The sequence below is a fragment of the Astyanax mexicanus genome, chromosome 25 (assembly GCF_023375975.1).
Source record: "Astyanax mexicanus isolate ESR-SI-001 chromosome 25, AstMex3_surface, whole genome shotgun sequence".
Lineage (NCBI taxonomy): Eukaryota > Metazoa > Chordata > Actinopteri > Characiformes > Acestrorhamphidae > Astyanax > Astyanax mexicanus.
In genome coordinates, this window is record NC_064432.1 from 18,660,186 (window position 1) to 18,680,180 (window position 19,995).

Here is a 19,995-nt window from a genome sequence, read left to right on the forward strand (position 1 = left end):
AGTGTGTACAGAATGGCTATAAATAATTATGGGTATTAATATGAATACGTAGTAATACATGCTCAATTTAGACAAATGACGATATTACCAGCAACAAAAGAAACGTAACGTCAAACTTCACGAAACACATTCAATGTAGCCTATGCCAAAGCAGAAGTGTTTACAAACACACCACATAATTTTTCATAACTTTCACTTAGTGATTTAATTAATTTTAGTAAGTTTTACTTGTAAGAATGACTTGTAATGACAAGAGAAATTTGCCACAGATAAATAGACTGATAAACGGTATCACCTTGCAGGCAAAACACTCAATCTTGATTGGTTCCTTTGCCCCTGGGAGCGGCCACTGTTTCGAAGCATGTGATTGGTTCTTTTGCCCCTGCTGTTGTTAGGAGTTGTTAGGATTCTGGTAGAATTTGTTAGGACTTAATTAGAAGCTGTTAGGAGTTGTTAGGACTTTTGTTAGGAGTTGTTAGGACTTTGTTAGGAGTTGTTAGGACTTTGTTAGGAGTTGTTAGGACTTTGCTGGGTCTCGTTAGGACTTTGTTAGGTCTCGTTAGGACTTTGTTAGGTCTTTGTTAGGACTTTGTTAGGTCTTTGTTAGGACTTGTTAAAGCTGTCCGTTTACTGGAAGGTCTGCTAAGAAAAGGGGCAAAAGGGCCAGCTTGAAGGGGGAAAGAAAAAAAATGAGGAAAGAGGAAAGGGGGAAAGAGGGAAGAAGAGAAAGGAAAAAAGGGAAAATGATTGACATTAGGATAACGCTAATAATTGCTGTTTTTGAGTGATTTATTGTTTTGACCAACAAGATGTTCCAAAAAGTGGTCAAGGCGGCCCTCTCCTCTCCCCTGACACATATTTACACCTCTTTCTGCCTGTGCAGGGCCTCAGTAAAGGACAGCTCCCACTCTGCATCTTACCTTTTTTACCTGCTGCCCTCATGACCTTTTACTGGCTTTTTCCTCATTACTGGCTTTTTTCTATCCCACCACCATGTCTTTTAATGTACTAGCCCAACAGTATTTTTCCTCAATCAGCCAATTATGGATATAGGATACCTATACCTGCCTAATTTATACACTATTTATTGTGTATTAGTGTGTTGTTTGCTGTGTATTTGTATGCACACTCTTGCCAGGATTTGCACCTGAAATCTCCCAACCAATGGATTGACATGTTACCATTACACCATGAGAGTTGTGTTTTTGTTGTTTGTTTGTTTTTTTCCCAAGTTTTAATGCAAATAGTTGCAACAACATTTTTTTTCTTTGCAACAGCAAATTTTTCTTTTTTTTTTTTTTTCGTTGCAAATTTTCTAATGAGGATGCTGAGGGTGGTGAGTGGGTGGAGGACCAAACATGGGAGTGTGCCAGGGGAGCCTGACAGGTGAACCAGCCTTCAGTGTGAGCTGGAGCTGGGGAAACTATCATACAGTATTTTACTATATTTTTCTCATTTTTTCTGGAATCATCGCCATGGCAACCGAACGCTGTTATTTGAAGCTCTCCGGCTGAAGTCTACACACCACAACCTAGGCAGCCTCAACATACCTTAGTGATCATATTCAAAAGCACAGTTTGAGTGTGTACAGAATGGCTATAAATAATTATGGGTATTAATATGAATACGTAGTAATACATGCTCAATTTAGACAAATGACGATATTACCAGCAACAAAAGAAACGTAACGTCAAACTTCACGAAACACATTCAATGTAGCCTATGCCAAAGCAGAAGTGTTTACAAACACACCACATAATTTTTCATAACTTTCACTTAGTGATTTAATTAATTTTAGTAAGTTTTACTTGTAAGAATGACTTGTAATGACAAGAGAAATTTGCCACAGATAAATAGACTGATAAACGGTATCACCTTGCAGGCAAAACACTCAATCTTGATTGGTTCCTTTGCCCCTGGGAGCGGCCACTGTTTCGAAGCATGTGATTGGTTCTTTTGCCCCTGCTGTTGTTAGGAGTTGTTAGGATTCTGGTAGAATTTGTTAGGACTTAATTAGAAGCTGTTAGGAGTTGTTAGGACTTTTGTTAGGAGTTGTTAGGACTTTGTTAGGAGTTGTTAGGACTTTGTTAGGAGTTGTTAGGACTTTGCTGGGTCTCGTTAGGACTTTGTTAGGTCTCGTTAGGACTTTGTTAGGTCTTTGTTAGGACTTTGTTAGGTCTTTGTTAGGACTTGTTAAAGCTGTCCGTTTACTGGAAGGTCTGCTAAGAAAAGGGGCAAAAGGGCCAGCTTGAAGGGGGAAAGAAAAAAAATGAGGAAAGAGGAAAGGGGGAAAGAGGGAAGAAGAGAAAGGAAAAAAGGGAAAATGATTGACATTAGGATAACGCTAATAATTGCTGTTTTTGAGTGATTTATTGTTTTGACCAACAAGATGTTCCAAAAAGTGGTCAAGGCGGCCCTCTCCTCTCCCCTGACACATATTTACACCTCTTTCTGCCTGTGCAGGGCCTCAGTAAAGGACAGCTCCCACTCTGCATCTTACCTTTTTTACCTGCTGCCCTCATGACCTTTTACTGGCTTTTTCCTCATTACTGGCTTTTTTCTATCCCACCACCATGTCTTTTAATGTACTAGCCCAACAGTATTTTTCCTCAATCAGCCAATTATGGATATAGGATACCTATACCTGCCTAATTTATACACTATTTATTGTGTATTAGTGTGTTGTTTGCTGTGTATTTGTATGCACACTCTTGCCAGGATTTGCACCTGAAATCTCCCAACCAATGGATTGACATGTTACCATTACACCATGAGAGTTGTGTTTTTGTTGTTTGTTTGTTTTTTTCCCAAGTTTTAATGCAAATAGTTGCAACAACATTTTTTTTCTTTGCAACAGCAAATTTTTCTTTTTTTTTTTTTTTCGTTGCAAATTTTCTAATGAGGATGCTGAGGGTGGTGAGTGGGTGGAGGACCAAACATGGGAGTGTGCCAGGGGAGCCTGACAGGTGAACCAGCCTTCAGTGTGAGCTGGAGCTGGGGAAACTATCATACAGTATTTTACTATATTTTTCTCATTTTTTCTGGAATCATCGCCATGGCAACCGAACGCTGTTATTTGAAGCTCTCCGGCTGAAGTCTACACACCACAACCTAGGCAGCCTCAACATACCTTAGTGATCATATTCAAAAGCACAGTTTGAGTGTGTACAGAATGGCTATAAATAATTATGGGTATTAATATGAATACGTAGTAATACATGCTCAATTTAGACAAATGACGATATTACCAGCAACAAAAGAAACGTAACGTCAAACTTCACGAAACACATTCAATGTAGCCTATGCCAAAGCAGAAGTGTTTACAAACACACCACATAATTTTTCATAACTTTCACTTAGTGATTTAATTAATTTTAGTAAGTTTTACTTGTAAGAATGACTTGTAATGACAAGAGAAATTTGCCACAGATAAATAGACTGATAAACGGTATCACCTTGCAGGCAAAACACTCAATCTTGATTGGTTCCTTTGCCCCTGGGAGCGGCCACTGTTTCGAAGCATGTGATTGGTTCTTTTGCCCCTGCTGTTGTTAGGAGTTGTTAGGATTCTGGTAGAATTTGTTAGGACTTAATTAGAAGCTGTTAGGAGTTGTTAGGACTTTTGTTAGGAGTTGTTAGGACTTTGTTAGGAGTTGTTAGGACTTTGTTAGGAGTTGTTAGGACTTTGCTGGGTCTCGTTAGGACTTTGTTAGGTCTCGTTAGGACTTTGTTAGGTCTTTGTTAGGACTTTGTTAGGTCTTTGTTAGGACTTGTTAAAGCTGTCCGTTTACTGGAAGGTCTGCTAAAAAGTAGCGGATGTGAGTCAGACCCAGTTTATAAACGACCAATCGGGTTAGCTGCGCTGTTTAACCCACTCCTGTCCAACAGCTCCGTTTAGGAAGTTGAAGAAAAACGCAACAGAGAGCGATACATTTCTATGAAATGTAAAATGAAAAATGAAAACTATCTAAAAACAGTAGAACACTCACAACATAACCATAGTCCTAAAAATATAAAAGAATGCCAGTATGATCCAGAAATATTTCTATAATAAGAAAGCAACCTATTAAAAGATGCATTTTTTTTCCAAAAGCAATCTTTATTTATTTTTTAAAATTGAAATGAGAAAAGAACATTCGTTTAAAATATTTGGGTTTATTTAGTTTTTTTCATTTATCCAGTTCAGAGTGAAAACTGACCATAAATATTGTGCAAATATGTTGAATTTTAATTGTACGTGTAATTCCAATTAACATTAATTTGATGACCAGGTAAAAACCTATGAAGGATGTGCCAGTGGATCATAATATCAAACTATATCATATGAGGTTCTGGACTTTGGCTTGAGGAAATCTTATAGACTTTTAGTTAAATACCTGTAATTTAGATTTAAAAAAATCTGTTCTTTGATTCATTTTGTGTCATTTTTTGCCACCTAGTGGACATTAATGAAGCAACATGTGGAACAGAAACAAAATTAAACATATATAACTATAGCTCTTCATTTTTTATACTTGTTTAAAAAATGTATAACTGAGCTCTGTTAATGGAAAGGATTACGAAGGAATAGAAAGGATTTTTTTTAGTTTATATCCACAATCTTCCCACGTTCTAAACCATGATCTATTCAAAGAGAAGTGCGGCTTATATACAGATATATTATTTCCTGCAAGATCTTAGAATATCCAGTTGAGGAATGGAAGCAAATCTGGTATGTGTTTAGGTTATGTTGTCAGGTCTTTATGATAACATCTGTCCAAAATGTATCATAATTACCCTTGGAAAAAAACTCAATATCGGTGTTTGCTGTCATTTTAAAGAAGAGAAAGTGTCAAATTTGTCTTCATGTGCTTATCTTTTGGACTTTTACTATGCAGATGTTCAATGTGCACATTTGGATATGTTATATTTTATATAAAAGATGAAGATGACGCTTTGTATTAATATTTTCTTGTATATGAAAACTGGGACATGCATTCTTCCACTGTTTCTTTTGGAGTTAAATGTATTAAGAATGAGTTTATCCTCATTCTAATCTAGGCATTTTAGGAGGTAATAAATGTGGAGGTGTTTAAACTGTTTACTCACTGCATCTTGTCTGCATTCCATGACCATTTTATTTTAGTCAACGACTGAACTGAACACTGTAAGGGCTGTAACACCGTGATATTGGTCATAGTGGACAGGTTTTCCAAGGCCGGACGTTTTGTGGCATTATCAAAATTACCATCTGCTCAGGGAACGGCTGAAGTGGTGCTCGACCAGGTTGTACGCATCCACGGGATTCCCGCGGACATTGTATCCGACCGAGGAGCGCAGTTTACCAGCCGGTTCTGGGGGGTGCCCGATCGAGGTGTCCTCCAGGGCATCGGAGGGCGCGCCAGGCCAGCGCCGAGGGTTAGTTGGCTAATTATCAACACCTGCTTTCAACACCTTAAAAGCAACGCCAACCAGCCACTCGGCGCTGGATCTTTGAAGCTCGTGAGAGCGAATCTATGCACGATTTTTCTCTGAGCTCCGGCTCTCTTTCCCTTCTTTCCTATCCACGGCAAGTGCAGTTTATTTCCCTCTCGAGTTTGGTGTGGCTGTGTAGAGCTGTGAGCTCCACCGCTCTCCTCTGAGTCTTTGTTTGTGTGTGTGGTAGCCGCCGCGAGGTACGCGGTGTGCTCACCTTTTCTTTCCCTCGCTGTTTCTCCCTTCTCTGGTGAAACAGCATTTAATCCATAAGCACCTTAGTTCAGTTTTGTTTTCGTTGGAAGCCCCTTTTGTTTAGTTAATCCTTAACCTCGTCTCATAAGAGGTAGCCGCTTCCAGGCAAGCCTTAGTTCTCCCCCTCTCTTTCACTCACGCTCGGCGCAAGGTTTGTTTTCACTCTCGTTTTCATTTCGGCGGAGGCCCTTTAAGGGGCGATTAAAGCGGCCGCACCCCAATCCACTCGCTGGTGCAGCGGTTAGAGCACTGGGCTGCGACCGCGACAGCCTGGGATCGATTCCCGCGTGGAGCGGGGTTTAATAAGAACTTATATATATAATTATATATATATATATATATACATATAATATTATTATATAATAGTATATATCCTATTAACACACAGACATATATATATATATATATATATATATATATATATATATATATATATATATTCACGATTATATATTATTATTATTATTATTATTATTATTATTATTATTATTATTATTATTATTATTATTATTATTATTTCCCTTTTTTCTTGGGTTTGCCTGCTTTGAGATCTACTGCTCTGCACTTGGATTCTACAACCTTCTGGGCTGGAGAGCTACCGCTCCCCACCCATTACAAACACTTATATAACTAGAGCATTTTCTCAAACTGTAGCCTAAAACTGCCAAAGCCTCTTAACTACCACTGGACAGAAAGCATAAGTGCTTGTTTTTGTGTGTTTTTGTAAGACCACCAGTCCACCAGTCTGATGATTGATCTCAGGTTACCCTAAAGCACACTTTCACACTAACACCAGCTTAATTGACATATTCAGTACACCTTAAACAGTGAAGCAGATACAGGTGCCTGGACGAAACCTGCTGCACCATTTAAGTTGACACAAAGCTGCAAGCTTGAATATAAACAGGGGTTCCTTTTCTTCCATTCCACCTTAAGTACTGTAGCTTTACAGAATTAGTGTACAGTAAGCCTGCTGCTTGTTTTATTTTTCTGTTCCATCTCAAAAAAACAAAAGAGTGAAAATCAAGAGCTACAACTTGGTTTCTTACTGTTATAGTTATAATTTCTTACCACCTTAAAATGATACACCTGCATGATCAAGTGTGGTCATATTGGCGTGCATCTTCAACACCAAATAAAACTCTGGCACTTTAAAGCAGAAACTGAGAGGAGCAATCTGAAAACAGTATATAGATGAGATTGTGGGTGATTACACTCCTATATTAAGCTTAATTTAGACAAAACATTTAATTAATGGAACTGAAAAAAGCTTGAACAGTTCTCATCAGGTAATAGTCTTCTTATCAGGATTGTGGGTCCGTCTAACATAATTATATGAGATCAACATGAAACCCATGGACAAGACATACTGGTTCGTGGGCCATTGGGCTATCCATATATGTCCCATGTGAGAATGTTATCTTTGAACTCTTAAGAAGTTAATCACTGATTGCAGAGAGCTGAAATGACATGAAAAGGCGTGTGATTTAGATCCTGAACTGTACACAGAGGTATTTCTCCAGTAAGCGTGTTAATACAGGAGCAGGGTTGTGAAACAGTGGATTATAATAATAGGTCTGTCTCTGGGCGCGCGCACTCTGTTGACCTGTTGAATGTAGTAGCGGGGCTGGACTCGAGGGCGCGCACGTCGAGAATCCGCACGTAGCAGAGCAGCAGCGCTCCGCCTGCAAAACAGTGATGATTCATTTCAGCGAACCGATTCGTTCGAACGGACCGCTCTAATGAATCACGATTCGGTTTTACTACCAGTAGAGAGTTGCAAGCCTGGATATGGTAAATTTACTTCAATAATCTGAGGAAATCGGTTACCTTAAAATCTTTACATCATGTTTACTGAAATATAATAATATAATAATATGTAATATATGGACAAAATAGATGTATATATGTGTTTTGCTTTGATTTAATTGAACTAAAATGTAAATTTGAAATACTTATAGGAAATTTAACGGAGAAAGAAAATTCTGGACACTATATCACACAGTCAAAAGTTCAGCACTATTGTGGGGCATTACTAGTGATAGAGGGAATGCAGCTGGGTAACTACCCTCTCCCTTTCTTCAACATACCTGCTCAATACTTAATATTACAATAACACCCCCCACCCCTAAGTATGTTGTCTTGTCTTATTATATATTGCTTGCCTGTTTTGTAACAATTTCTTGCTCCCTATACTGTTACGTATTTGTGAGCCTGTATAAGTGTATAAATAAATATAAAAGAAAAATAGAAGTATGACCTACACGTTACCTAAGGTAGCCTGAGGAAAAGACTACATACTGATGGTGAGTTTAAAAAAACGGGGAACACTACCAGTGTGTACATAGATGCTGGCAGAAACCAGTGGAAAAAAAAACTGCTAGTGACAACAGACTAATCTCAGTTATAATATTTCTCAAAGAAAACTCAAAGATTACATTTTTTATGTACTCACTCACAGTAGTTGAGTAATGTTTAAAAACAGACTTAATTTATTTGAGTTCAAACTAATTGTGTTTTAGTGTTCTTATTGTTAAATGTAAGAAGAAGAGAGTACAGATATAATTGTGTGAAAATGTAAGGAATAGAAGCAAAAATTCACTCGAAAAATAATTACTGCAGTAAAGTAAGACTGAAACCAGAATTAAACTTTTTTCTTTACTTAAAGAACTAACTTACAAACATGACATCTGAACTGGGATAGTCAACCCTTTGACTTAGTATAGTTAAGTAGTATATACATCTCTGGAAAAATAAGGCGAGTTTTTATTTTTTTATTTTACCGAATTGAAAACTTCTGGAATATAATCAAGAGGAAGATAGATGATCACAAGAAATCAAACCAAGCTGAACTGCTTGAATGAGTGGCATAAACTGTTGGAGGAGAACTGATGTACTGATATTGAATATTGATTTCTGAACTCTTATGAATGTGAACTTGTTTTCTTTGCATAATTTGAGGTCTGAAAGCTCTGGATCAGTTTGTTATTTTGTCCTTTCTCATTTTCTGTAAATAAATGGTCTAAATGACAATATTTTTATTTGGAATTCGGGAGAAATGTTGTTTGTAGTTTATAGAATAAAACAATAATGTTCAAACTCAAACTCAAAGCTATATATATATATATATATATATATATATATATATATATATATATATATATATAAAATGTTGTTTATTATTATTATAAGGCCTATTTATGCTACAGTGTTCTTGATGTCAGAAGTCAAGAATTTAGTCAGAAAGAGTTTTAATACATGGTTTTAGTGTATCTGTCTGACTTTTGATCAGGATGACATCACACCACCCCATCCTCATTCTTCAGTCCTGACGTCATCGCTGCGTAGGGCTTACAACCGGCGAAGTCGATTCAGTTGGTGAATCGGTTCTCGGCTGAGAGGAGTCGGTTCAGAGGAGCTGATTCTTTCCGCGGCTGAAACACTTCAGATATGGCGGAGGGGGAACTGGACGTCGATTCGCTCATCTCCAGGCTTTTAGAGGGTGAGCTGCTTTATCCTGTCCACATTTTCCCACCTGAATAGGACACACGGGGGGTGCTGAGAGTGGTGGGGTGGTCAGCAGGGGTGATTCTGCTGAGGGGTCTTGGGTGGGCTTGATAGAAGAGGCCTCGGTTGTTTTAAGGAGGATAGAAAGAGAGAGAGAGAGCTGGCGTTCACTAACATGTCTGCCGAGCTGCGCTCTCACTAATGGAGTGAACGGGCACACCTTCACTGCACAGCTCCTCTAAAGGGGCTTTCTGAGACTCCCGCTCAGTTGTAACATTGTTACTCAGACGGGCAGGGAGAGGAAATGTGGGGGAAGTGGTCTGTACTGTTTGGTAGTAAAACTGAGCTTTAGATCTGAGGTGGTTGTTGTGGAGGGAATGGGATTTTGGGACTCCCCTTTCTTTTCCTTTATTTGTTCAGATTTATTTAGTTTTTAAAGAAATTAACATCACATTTCTAAAGCTTAAAGTGCTTATTTTAATAACCCAACTGTCCTAATGTTAAAGATCCAGTGTTGGCTTAGGAAATGTGCTGCAACTTCTCAAAGGAGAAGCTCAAGTTGACATTCCTGAGGATCATTAGTTTCAATAGAGTCTGCTGATGTAATGCTTGTGTTTTGTTTTGGGGTTTATTTGTGTTTAAAACTTATTTTTAAAATTTTTATTGAACTGCAGTAAGTGTAAATATATACAAACGATACTGCCTAGTGTTGTTAGTAGTAATAATAATAAACATGCTTATGTTATTTATTTGATTGTGTCTTTAATACTAGCAGAGTCAATCTGTTTTGTAATATGGTGTGTAGGTGCTGGTTTGTGTTTAGAACTATGTTATAACAGTGTTATAACAGTGCAATAGATATGAACGAATTAGCCAATTAAAAAATATATATTTTAAGTGTAAGTTTATATAAATGGTTTGAATGAATAAAACGGATTAATAATAAATATAACTTAAATGCCTTCATACCTACATCTGATCATTAATACAGCTCTGGAAAAAAAATTAAGAGACCACTTCAGTCTCTAAATTGGTTTCTCTGATTTTGCTATTTATAGGTAGATGTTTGATTAAAATGAACATTATTGTTTTATTCTATAAACTACAGACAACATTTTCCCCAAATTCCAAATAAAATATTGTCATTTAGACATTTTTTTGCAAATAACAAAAAAAAGATGCAAAAGTAATGCAAAGAAAACAAGTTTTAGGAGTTCGGAAATTAATTATTTTGTGGAATAACCCTGTTTTTTAGTTACATGCATATTTTCATGCATCTTGGCTTGTACTCCTCCACTAGTCTTACAAACTGCTTTTGGATAACTTGTAGCTTTTCAGTTACTACTGTTTGTAAACACCTTTGAATGCTTTCTGCCTATTTTGTATTATATTATTGTAGTACATGTCCATATGTAATAAAGAGACAATAGAACAAAACTCACATTCATCTCAAGTTAAATTGGTATTTGTCAGTTTAGTATATTAAAGTAAAATAGTGCATTTGAAAAGATATAAAAATAATAGTTTTATGTTAATCGACTTAAGATGAGCTTTAATGTGATTTTTCAACATGGCCACAACTTACCATTTAAAGTATTAATAACTGTTAAAAGTTAAACACGTATTTCTTTTAATTATAATTACCCAAAAGCAGGGTTGTGAGGTAAAATAATGCTAGGTAACACCTGTGAACACTCATGTCTGAGGTAAAATCGTATGTCAACAGTAGGACAATAACTTACATTCAACTGTAAGTCAGCCTGTAAGTAGATTAGAGCATTAACCAAATGAGAGAAATGTAAATATAATAGGATATTAAGCACATATAGGGTACAGTTGAGTTATTACATGACTTTCCAACACAGCCACAATTTGCCCCATAAAGTAGCTATAATTTAATTTTTACAAATAGATGGTGGTGAGGTAAAATAATGCTAAATAGTAATGTCTTAGAATATCTCACAATTTATTTCACCCATTCATGAAAAACACTTGTGAAAAAGAAGAAAACAGCAGTCAACAACATGTAAACAATCCCGTCTAAGTCCATTTAGTTAAATTATAGGAAATTATCTGAAGTGCAGATCGCCTCAGGCAGGCCTCTAACGCAATGTACAGATTCCTGCTCCTGCCACTCCTTCAGGTGTTGTTTTAAAGGCCTGTGCCTGTAGTTTGCGAGGACTTTTCTAACCATTCATTTAGTTTTAATTAGAGGTTGTCGTGTCGAGTAAGGTCTGGAGCAGTAAGCGCTCCCGTGTCCTCACCAAAATACGTCATCCTGGAACCAGCTGAGCGTTCGCTCATATATTACTAATGCACTCGTTAGAACAAAACAGCACTTGCAGAAGTGTGCTCATGCGGGACACTGTATTGTTGTCATTGCATCTGGTGTTACATTGCTCAGCTGTGGTAGTGATGAAGTTGCTATAGTGTTTTTTTGACCTGCATTGTTCCTGCTAGGACTAGAGTTACACAAAGTGACAGTGCTTTGTTTTTCTTTGTTTCAGTACACTATGGTGAAAATGCTCTAGACAACAGGTGATATACAGTAATAAATGCATAAAAGCTTTAGAAATCTGTGAAAATTCGATTTTAAAAGCTTCTTCTTTGGCAGTAAGAGTTTATTATTCATTTGCTCAGTGAAACAGTAATATTAAAATAAGCAAAAACAGTATTCATACAAAAAAGAGTAGTTGTACATCACTGTGTCAGTGTGTTCATCTTCAAAGCTCTCCTAATAGGAGTCCAGTATTAGTCATAGTTTTTATCATATCAACAGCCGGTTTGGTAAATCAGTGCCTAATGGTGAAACCATTTGCTCTGTTGATTATTTTGGGATCAAGCATCGTCATACTATTGAAGTCAGAAATCAAAAGGAGAATTTTATCTCTTTAGTTGAGTTTTCTGATGGTCACCAGGCTACTTACATCATCTTTGAGGAATGGCCAGAAGTTAAGAGAGGTCAGTTGAAGAACAGGAAATGTGGAAAGGCTTCTTATCTCAAATCAAAATTTCTCAAGACAAAGGACATTTATCAATCACGGATTAGGTAATGTGTATTCTCAGGGGAGTGTTCTATAGGCCACTAAGTATAAATTGTGTACATTTTCTGCACTAAAAATGGCTTTAGTTTCAAATCTAATGCACCAGTACATGTTCTGCATAGGTGCTATCTTGTGAGTGAGGTTGAACAATGGCCAGTATCCAAATGGCCAGATGAACTGGACATTCCTTTTCTTAAGTTGTGAAGGCAATTAACATTCCTCAGCACACACAGTGTCTTGTGTGAACAGGGATATGTCATGGCATTACGACACACAGTGGTCAGTGCAGGAGGTGGTTTACGATTGTGATCGACAGCTTCTTCTACATTGTAAACCAATAAGTTGTTTGATCCCAAAATAATTACATCTGTTTTACATAAAATTAGACATTTCAAAACATTTCCCAACTATTTTGAGTTAGCTGAATATTTGTGGGCACATTTACATTCGAACAGAGATCTTTGAGTAGAACCAACTTATAATAACTGGGTTTAGTCTGTTTCCATTGGCAACTTTTTTTCCATTGGCTTCTGGCACAATCTATTTGCATACTGAGTGTGCAAAATATTAATTGTTTAATTGCTTGGTCTCTGTGTTGTTTGCTGTAAGAACAAGTATTATTTTTTGAGCTGCAGTAACTCTGTCGTTGGCTGTGCTCTCAATACTGTTTGCTCTATAGCTAATTTATGTGAAGCATTGATTTTGAGGAAAGACTACTAATGTAAACTTGTTTTGTCTATTGCATCCTGTTAAGAGTCTATGTTAATTTAACCTAACTTTGATGTCATTGTTTATTTAGATTTTTTTGTGGTGTCCCTTTAATTTAGATATTTTTTCGGGTTGTGCAATAGTAACTTTAACTTAAAAAAGGTAAGTTTTAGGTATAGCACATTTTAAAAGTCAAGTGCAAGAAGTCCAACATGCACATCCTGCAGGTCAAAGCAGCATTCTTTAGCTTCCATTGGACGTGGAAAAACTCATGGGACACAATACTAGTTGGCATGTTAGTGTATTTCAGCAATGCACTTGTGACTCAGCAGTTAGACATGGTTAAAGATTGGCCTACATTATTATGATAAGGATTTACATCTGCTGGATTGCATTAGTGTGGAGGACTGCTGTCCAGGTTGGATTTCTGTCCATTTGGGTTAATCTCCTGCTTAAACTCTATGACAAACTCATCTAAAGTCCTGGTACACTGAGCAATCTCAACTACATCCTGCATGACTTGCTGTAGTGTTCCAATAGTATATCGTAAAGTGCATCGCTTTCACCTTACCCAATTATTTCCCTGATGGTTCGCCAAAACAGAATGCCCTTCTAGCAGAGTTTAAGACTGTGTCCTTCCAAAACAAAATAGGCACCAGAGAGTTCCTTTACCAGCATAAATTATTTAAAAGGACATGCTGCGTGTTTACTGTTAACAGACACTTTCGTAAAGACATTTTTTTTCATTTTAGAAGCAAAACATTATTTTCTATTAGCTGAATCATTGAAAAATAAGCCTTATCTTGAAATACACAGCATTTATTTACAAATGTATGTGTGCACCCATTTAAATGAATGCATTAAGCTGGTTTAAGCTGCAACCAATGCTGACACATACACAAACACACATGCACAAACACACGTGTGTTTTCTGGCCTCTGTAGAGACGTACAGTATTGCCATTGGAATAAGACTTTCTGGAGATGAATATGAACTTATTGGCATCATGCCTAATGCCAGACGTGGTGGGCTGGAGGGGTATAAAGCCCCCCCCCCTGCATTTAGGGTGTGAAACAGTAATGAGGTAATGAACTATGCTCTTTAGAATTATGTTGCTTTATCCAATACTGAAAATGTTTGGAATAATTTGAGAGTTGGGGATGAGGTGGTGGGATGGTGGGCACCCATCATTCATCATTAATTGGATGAATTATTAATTAATTCAACCTTATTATGGCTTTTGTCATGGATGTATGCAGTTAAATCTCATAGCAATGCTTTAAAATTAAAAAAGTAAAAAGCCTTTCCTGGAGTGTAAAGACAGTTACTCCCACAGAAGCAGAAAAGATAAACTTTTTTTAATACCCATAATACCAGGTGTCCCAATACTTTAATCCATATAGTTCACAGCAATTGGACATGCACACAAATAACATAAATGTAAATGTTTAGCTCCTGTGTGTTATTTACACTCGCCGTAGTCAGACGCCAATCAGCTTGAGCTGAGCTTAGCATGGTTTCATGGTGAAACTCACATTTGTAAATGTTTGTTCCAGATTATGTTTATCAGTTTTCACACTTAGGTTACTATATATTCTTGTATAACTGCGTGCACTGAACATAACTGAAATACTGTGACAAATTGGGGCGAATATATGTACCTAGTCCTAGTCATCATAATTGCTGTGTTAGGCTTACATACGCTTATTTTGTGTTTGCAAACATTAACCCCTGCCCTGTCTCTGCTGTGATCGATTGTATTGAACACTGGTCAGGAGTCTGGAGGTGACCTTCACTGCTGGAAGAAATCTGTAGACAGCAGCAGAGAAATTGTCGTTTTACCCACAGCCTTATTTGAGCAAGTCCTGGGCAGCAGTGATCCGCAGCAAAATACAGGATCGCCTTAAAGTAGCCAGGCCTGTTTCTCGTTAGGGGTGGAAAGTGAGTCTTTTATGGTAATGGCAGTTACCGGAGGTCTCGTTGGAGATAACTTTAGATGAAAAACAATTGCATGCGCACTCGCCCATGCACCCACACACACAAACACACACATAAGCTGCTCTTAAATGAGCTACAGATAAAGCAACAATTTAATTGTAACATGGAGGAGGCAGGATGTAAACGCAAGTCTTTTTTATTTTCCATATTTAAACTAACAAAGAAAAGAACAATAGGGAATATAAAAAGAAAAGGTAACTAAAACAAAACACTATGAAACAGAGGATAAACTAAAATACTGAACCAAACAAGCAAGCTACGCAAACAAAGAAACAAACTAAATAAAGCAAACCTGAGACACTGAGGCCAAACAACACAGCAGGTCTGTGGCTAAACAAAACAGATGAACACAATCTGGACAGAGTAACATGACAAATTGAGACAAAAGATGCGACAAACTACAAAGGAGCACATGGGGTATTTATACACAGGCACACACTAGGGACACCTGTGGAGGTAATGAGGGGGGCGGAGTTACAAAGGAGACAGGAGGGGTTACAGATGACAAGGCGGGGCTAAGGCGGAGACATGACCAAAACACAGTAGCACATGTCTGGGAAACATGACAGGTAAACAAAACACGAGAACAGAGGACAGGAGCAGGAAGGAACCAAAAAAGGAAAGACACTGGACAGACACAGGCTAAGGTGTAACATTACCCCCCCTCAACGGCGCCACTACCAGAGGCGCCGAGATGAGAGAGGGAACAGAACGAAAGACAAGTCTAGACAAGAACAGGGGAAGAACACAGGACAAGACAGGGGACTGGACTAAGGACTAGACATTGGACATCAGGGGAGACTGGACAGTGGACGGAGAAAGAGACTGGACAAGGGACTTAGACTGGACGAAAGACTGGACAGAGGGCTGAGACAGGACAGGGGACTTAGACTGGACAGAGGGCTGAGATAGGACAGGGGACTTAGACTGGACAAAAGACTGGACAGAGGGCTGAGACTGGACAGGGGACTTAGACTGGACGAAAGACTGAACCAGGGGCTGGACACTTAACATAGACGAAGACTGGACAGGAGGCTGAAACAAAGGTGGAACAGGGCCGAACACAGAACCAGGGGTTGAAACAGACTGGACCAGGGATGCATATGGGGACTGAACAGGGGACCGAGCAAAAGACTGGGCAGTTGACGGGGCAAAATTAGATAAAGGAACAGGGACCATAACTCGGATGGGGACAGAAACCAATACAGTGACTGGGACAGGAACAGAAACACAACTAGACAAGGGCACAGGGACACAGACGGACACAGGAACCACAACTGGGAGAGATACAGGAACATGTACAAACAATAATGGCCCAAAATTTACAAAAGTCTGAGGGGCCAGCTGGGGTATAGCTCTAGGAGCTGGTGCAGGAGAACTTGGGGCGGGTCTAGGTGATTGTGAGCTGGGAGTTGGCCTGGGAGCAGGCCTGGGGGTGTACAAAGTTCTGGGAGTGGGAACAGGATCAGGGACAGGTGCCGCAGGTACATGAACAGGGGCGGCAGTAAGTACAGGGTCAGGGGCGGCCAAAGCCGCGGGCACAGGGTCAGAGGCGGCCGGAGCCGCGGGCACAGGGTCAGAGGCGGCCGGAGCCGCGGGCACAGGGTCAGAGGCGGCCGGAGCCGCGGGCACAGGGTCAGAGGCGGCCGGAGCCGCGGGCACAGGGTCAGAGGCGGCCGGAGCCGCGGGCACAGGGTCAGGAGCAGTGGGTACCACGTGGGCGGCAGGCACTGCTGGTGCTGGAGCTGAGGCTGGAGCAGCGGGAGCTGCTGGAGCTGGAGCTGAGGCTGGAGCAGCGGGAGCTGCTGGAGCTGGAGCGGAGGCTGGAGCAGCGGGAGCTGCTGGAGCTGGAGCGGAGGCTGGAGCAGCGGGAGCTGCTGGCGCTGGAGCTGACGCTGGAGCAGCGGGAGCTGCTGGCGCTGGAGCTGAAGGAGCGGGAGCTGCTGGCGCTGGAGCTGAAGCAGCGGGAGCTGCTGGTGCTGGAGTAGCGGGAGCTGCTGGAGCTGGAGCAGCGGGAGCTGCTGGTGTTGGAGCTGAGGCAGCAGGTGCTGGAGCTGGAGCTGAGGCAGCAGTTGCTGGAGCTGGAGCTGAGGCAGCAGTTGCTGGAGCTGAGGCAGCAGGTGCTGGAGCTGGAGCTGGGGCAGCAGGTGCTGGAGCTGGAGCTGGGGCAGCAGGTGCTGGAGCTGGAGCTGGGGCAGCAGGTGCTGGAGCTGGAGCTGGGGCAGCAGGTGCTGGAGCTGGGGCAGCAGGTGCTGGAGCTGGGGCAGCAGGTGCTGGAGCTGGAGCTGGGGCAGCAGGTGCTGGAGCTGGGGCAGCAGGTGCTGGAGCTGGAGCTGGGGCAGCAGGTGCTGGAGCTGGAGGTGGGGCAGCAGGTGCTGGAGCTGGGGCAACAGGTGCTGGAGCTGGAGGTGGGGCAGCAGGTGCTGGAGCTGGAGGTGGGGCAGCAGGTGCTGGAGCTGGGGCAGCAGGTGCTGGAGCTGGGGCTGGAGCAGCGGGAGCTGCTGGTGCTCTTGAAAATCTGAGCTTCAGTAGCTCAAAGAGTCCCTCCACCGTCTTTGCCTTTTCAGGCCTTTGGTCCGACACAATGTCCGCCCATTGTGAAGCCCTACCCCTCAGTAAAGTCTTGATAAAAAGTACCTTTATAAGTTCTGGAAGGGTAGGGCACAACAAATGGTCGAGGTAGAGGGAGCACTGCATGATGAAGCCCTCACAGGTCCCGTGTTCCCCATCATATTCACAGGGGGAAGACATCAACGAGGGTAATACCAGCGGCTGTCCATCTTGAAGCATGGAAACAAGGCTCTCCAAAAACTCCTGCTGTTCCTGCATCGCCGAATAAAGACTTGCTACATCCTCAGTGGGTCGCATCTTATGTAACATGGAGGAGGCAGGATGTAAACGCAAGTCTTTTTTATTTTCCATATTTAAACTAACAAAGAAAAGAACACTAGGGAATATAAAAAGAAAAGGTAACTAAAACAAAACACTATGAAACAGAGGATAAACTAAAATACTGAACCAAACAAGCAAGCTACGCAAACAAAGAAACAAACTAAATAAAGCAAACCTGAGACACTGAGGCCAAACAACACAGCAGGTCTGTGGCTAAACAAAACAGATGAACACAATCTGGACAGAGTAACATGACAAATTGAGACAAAAGATGCGACAAACTACAAAGGAGCACATGGGGTATTTATACACAGGCACACACTAGGGACACCTGTGGAGGTAATGAGGGGGGCGGAGTTACAAAGGAGACAGGAGGGGTTACAGATGACAAGGCGGGGCTAAGGCGGAGACATGACCAAAACACAGTAGCACATGTCTGGGAAACATGACAGGTAAACAAAACACGAGAACAGAGGACAGGAGCAGGAAGGAACCAAAAAAGGAAAGACACTGGACAGACACAGGCTAAGGTGTAACATTAATCCCACAATGATACATTTATAAAGGCCTGTGTCCTGTGTTTTTCCTGTGCTTTTTCTCCAACCTAAAACATGCAGGTTTAAAAGGATCTTTATACACTTTCTTACACACCGTTATAACAAACACTGTTCTTGTTCTTCTTAAGCAATGCACAAAGAACCTTTTGAAGTACCTTTATTTTAAAGTGCATAATCTGCACATGAAGCCCTTTCTATATCTTTAGTGTGAATAGACAGTGCTGTGTAGCTGGTATATAGGGGGTATTGAGGTATATTAGGGCTGGAAGTTTTGGCCAAAATTTATAGTGGGATACTGTGTATTTATTGCAATGTTCTACACAAACAATATAAAATGCATCAGCAGTGGCAGATTCTTAAAAACTACTATTTAAATACAAATTCATGTATAGTACGGTGATTCTTATCCAATGTTTGTTGCAAATTATCCAATTGAACAGGATTTTCTATATCCTTGATATGCTATTATTATATTGTCGATGTGAAAAGAACAAAAAAAAAATTGTGACATATAAAAACATATTTATATAATATTTAGGCATGCTGTAGGTGTATAGGTGAATAAGTGTATATACATGTTTATGTCTACACATTCATCTATAGGGCTTCTGTTGCAATGTCATAAAGTTCAGAGCATTTACCAAAATATTTTGGTGTAAAGACGTAACCAAGTCAAGAGATGGTATAGCCCTATATGTTAATAAGTGGATATGTATTTGCATATCCATCTGTATGCTTTAATCTTAGTCTCTCTTTTTCTCTAGCTTTCTACTCTCTTCAACCAGAGAGCTGTGTCTCCCTGATAAGCTGCAGCTCTCCCCGATCGAGTAAAAAATCACCCAACCCAAATTGGCGGCAAAGCTGCCGACTCCACCCATTGAAAGGAAAATATCGTCTAGGCTTAATTTAGACTAGGCCTAATCCCTGTCCGGGAAACCAACCCATAGTGTTAAGTTGTTATTGAGATGTTATAAAATCCAATGTGTTCACACAGGCACTGGCTTTTATGACATCAGAAAAGGAGAACCTGAAAGGGTATAGATGTATAGCTGTATTTCAGTTGTTTTCAGGGGGTCCTGGGGTAATTTTCTTTTTTTTCTCCGGAATGACCATTTATGTGTTTTTCATCCTCTGAGAAAATTACAGGCTGAATTTTTTTTTTTTCGCTGAAAACTGTGGTCCTTCGGTAATTTTATTCCTGTCCAGACACTCTCTCAGAGTTTGCTACCTCGCGTTTAATAAAATAGCTATTTGTACACTGCCATGCACAGTAATTACACTTTAGGCGCGCGTTTCCATGGAGATCCATGTAAACACAACAGCGAGTGGAAATGGAGGAGCTTCTGAACGCGATGTCATTCTGAACGCGAGCCAAAAACCTCACTGGTCCTCCAGCTTTTTCAATTGCAGTCTGGATGCAAGAGTTTTATCACTGAGTAGAAGTGTGAAATATTTTTCACAGACGAAGTTGTGAAAAAGTTTTTCTTTCATTTATAAATCTCCATTTAAAATGCTGTGTAGTCCAAGACTAGGCTTAATCCCTTAGTTTTTAACTGTGTTTGTGACATTGTATTTAATGA

General features: G+C 40.1%; 2 protein-coding genes and 1 long non-coding RNA gene across 3 annotated transcripts in view; 2 read left to right on the top strand and 1 right to left on the bottom strand.

Moving 5' to 3' along the window:
• The window catches only part of rela (v-rel avian reticuloendotheliosis viral oncogene homolog A), a 136,053-nt gene that overhangs the window by 29,171 nt on the left and 86,887 nt on the right, over window positions 1-19,995 (bottom strand). The window lies entirely within an intron of this gene.
• LOC103033313 (serine/threonine-protein phosphatase PP1-beta catalytic subunit) overlaps window positions 9,103-19,995 on the top strand; it is a 46,265-nt gene continuing 35,372 nt past the window's right edge. The window contains exon 1 of the mRNA XM_007230177.4: window positions 9,103-9,211. Within this exon, the coding sequence (XP_007230239.1) occupies window positions 9,160-9,211 (52 nt within the window). The 5' untranslated portion in view covers window positions 9,103-9,159. The remainder of the gene's footprint in view (window positions 9,212-19,995) is intronic.
• On the top strand, window positions 17,093-18,398 carry LOC125787817 (uncharacterized). The gene is made up of 3 exons (XR_007429565.1): window positions 17,093-17,194; window positions 17,237-17,311; window positions 17,435-18,398. It is a non-coding gene; the product is annotated as an uncharacterized LOC125787817 (long non-coding RNA).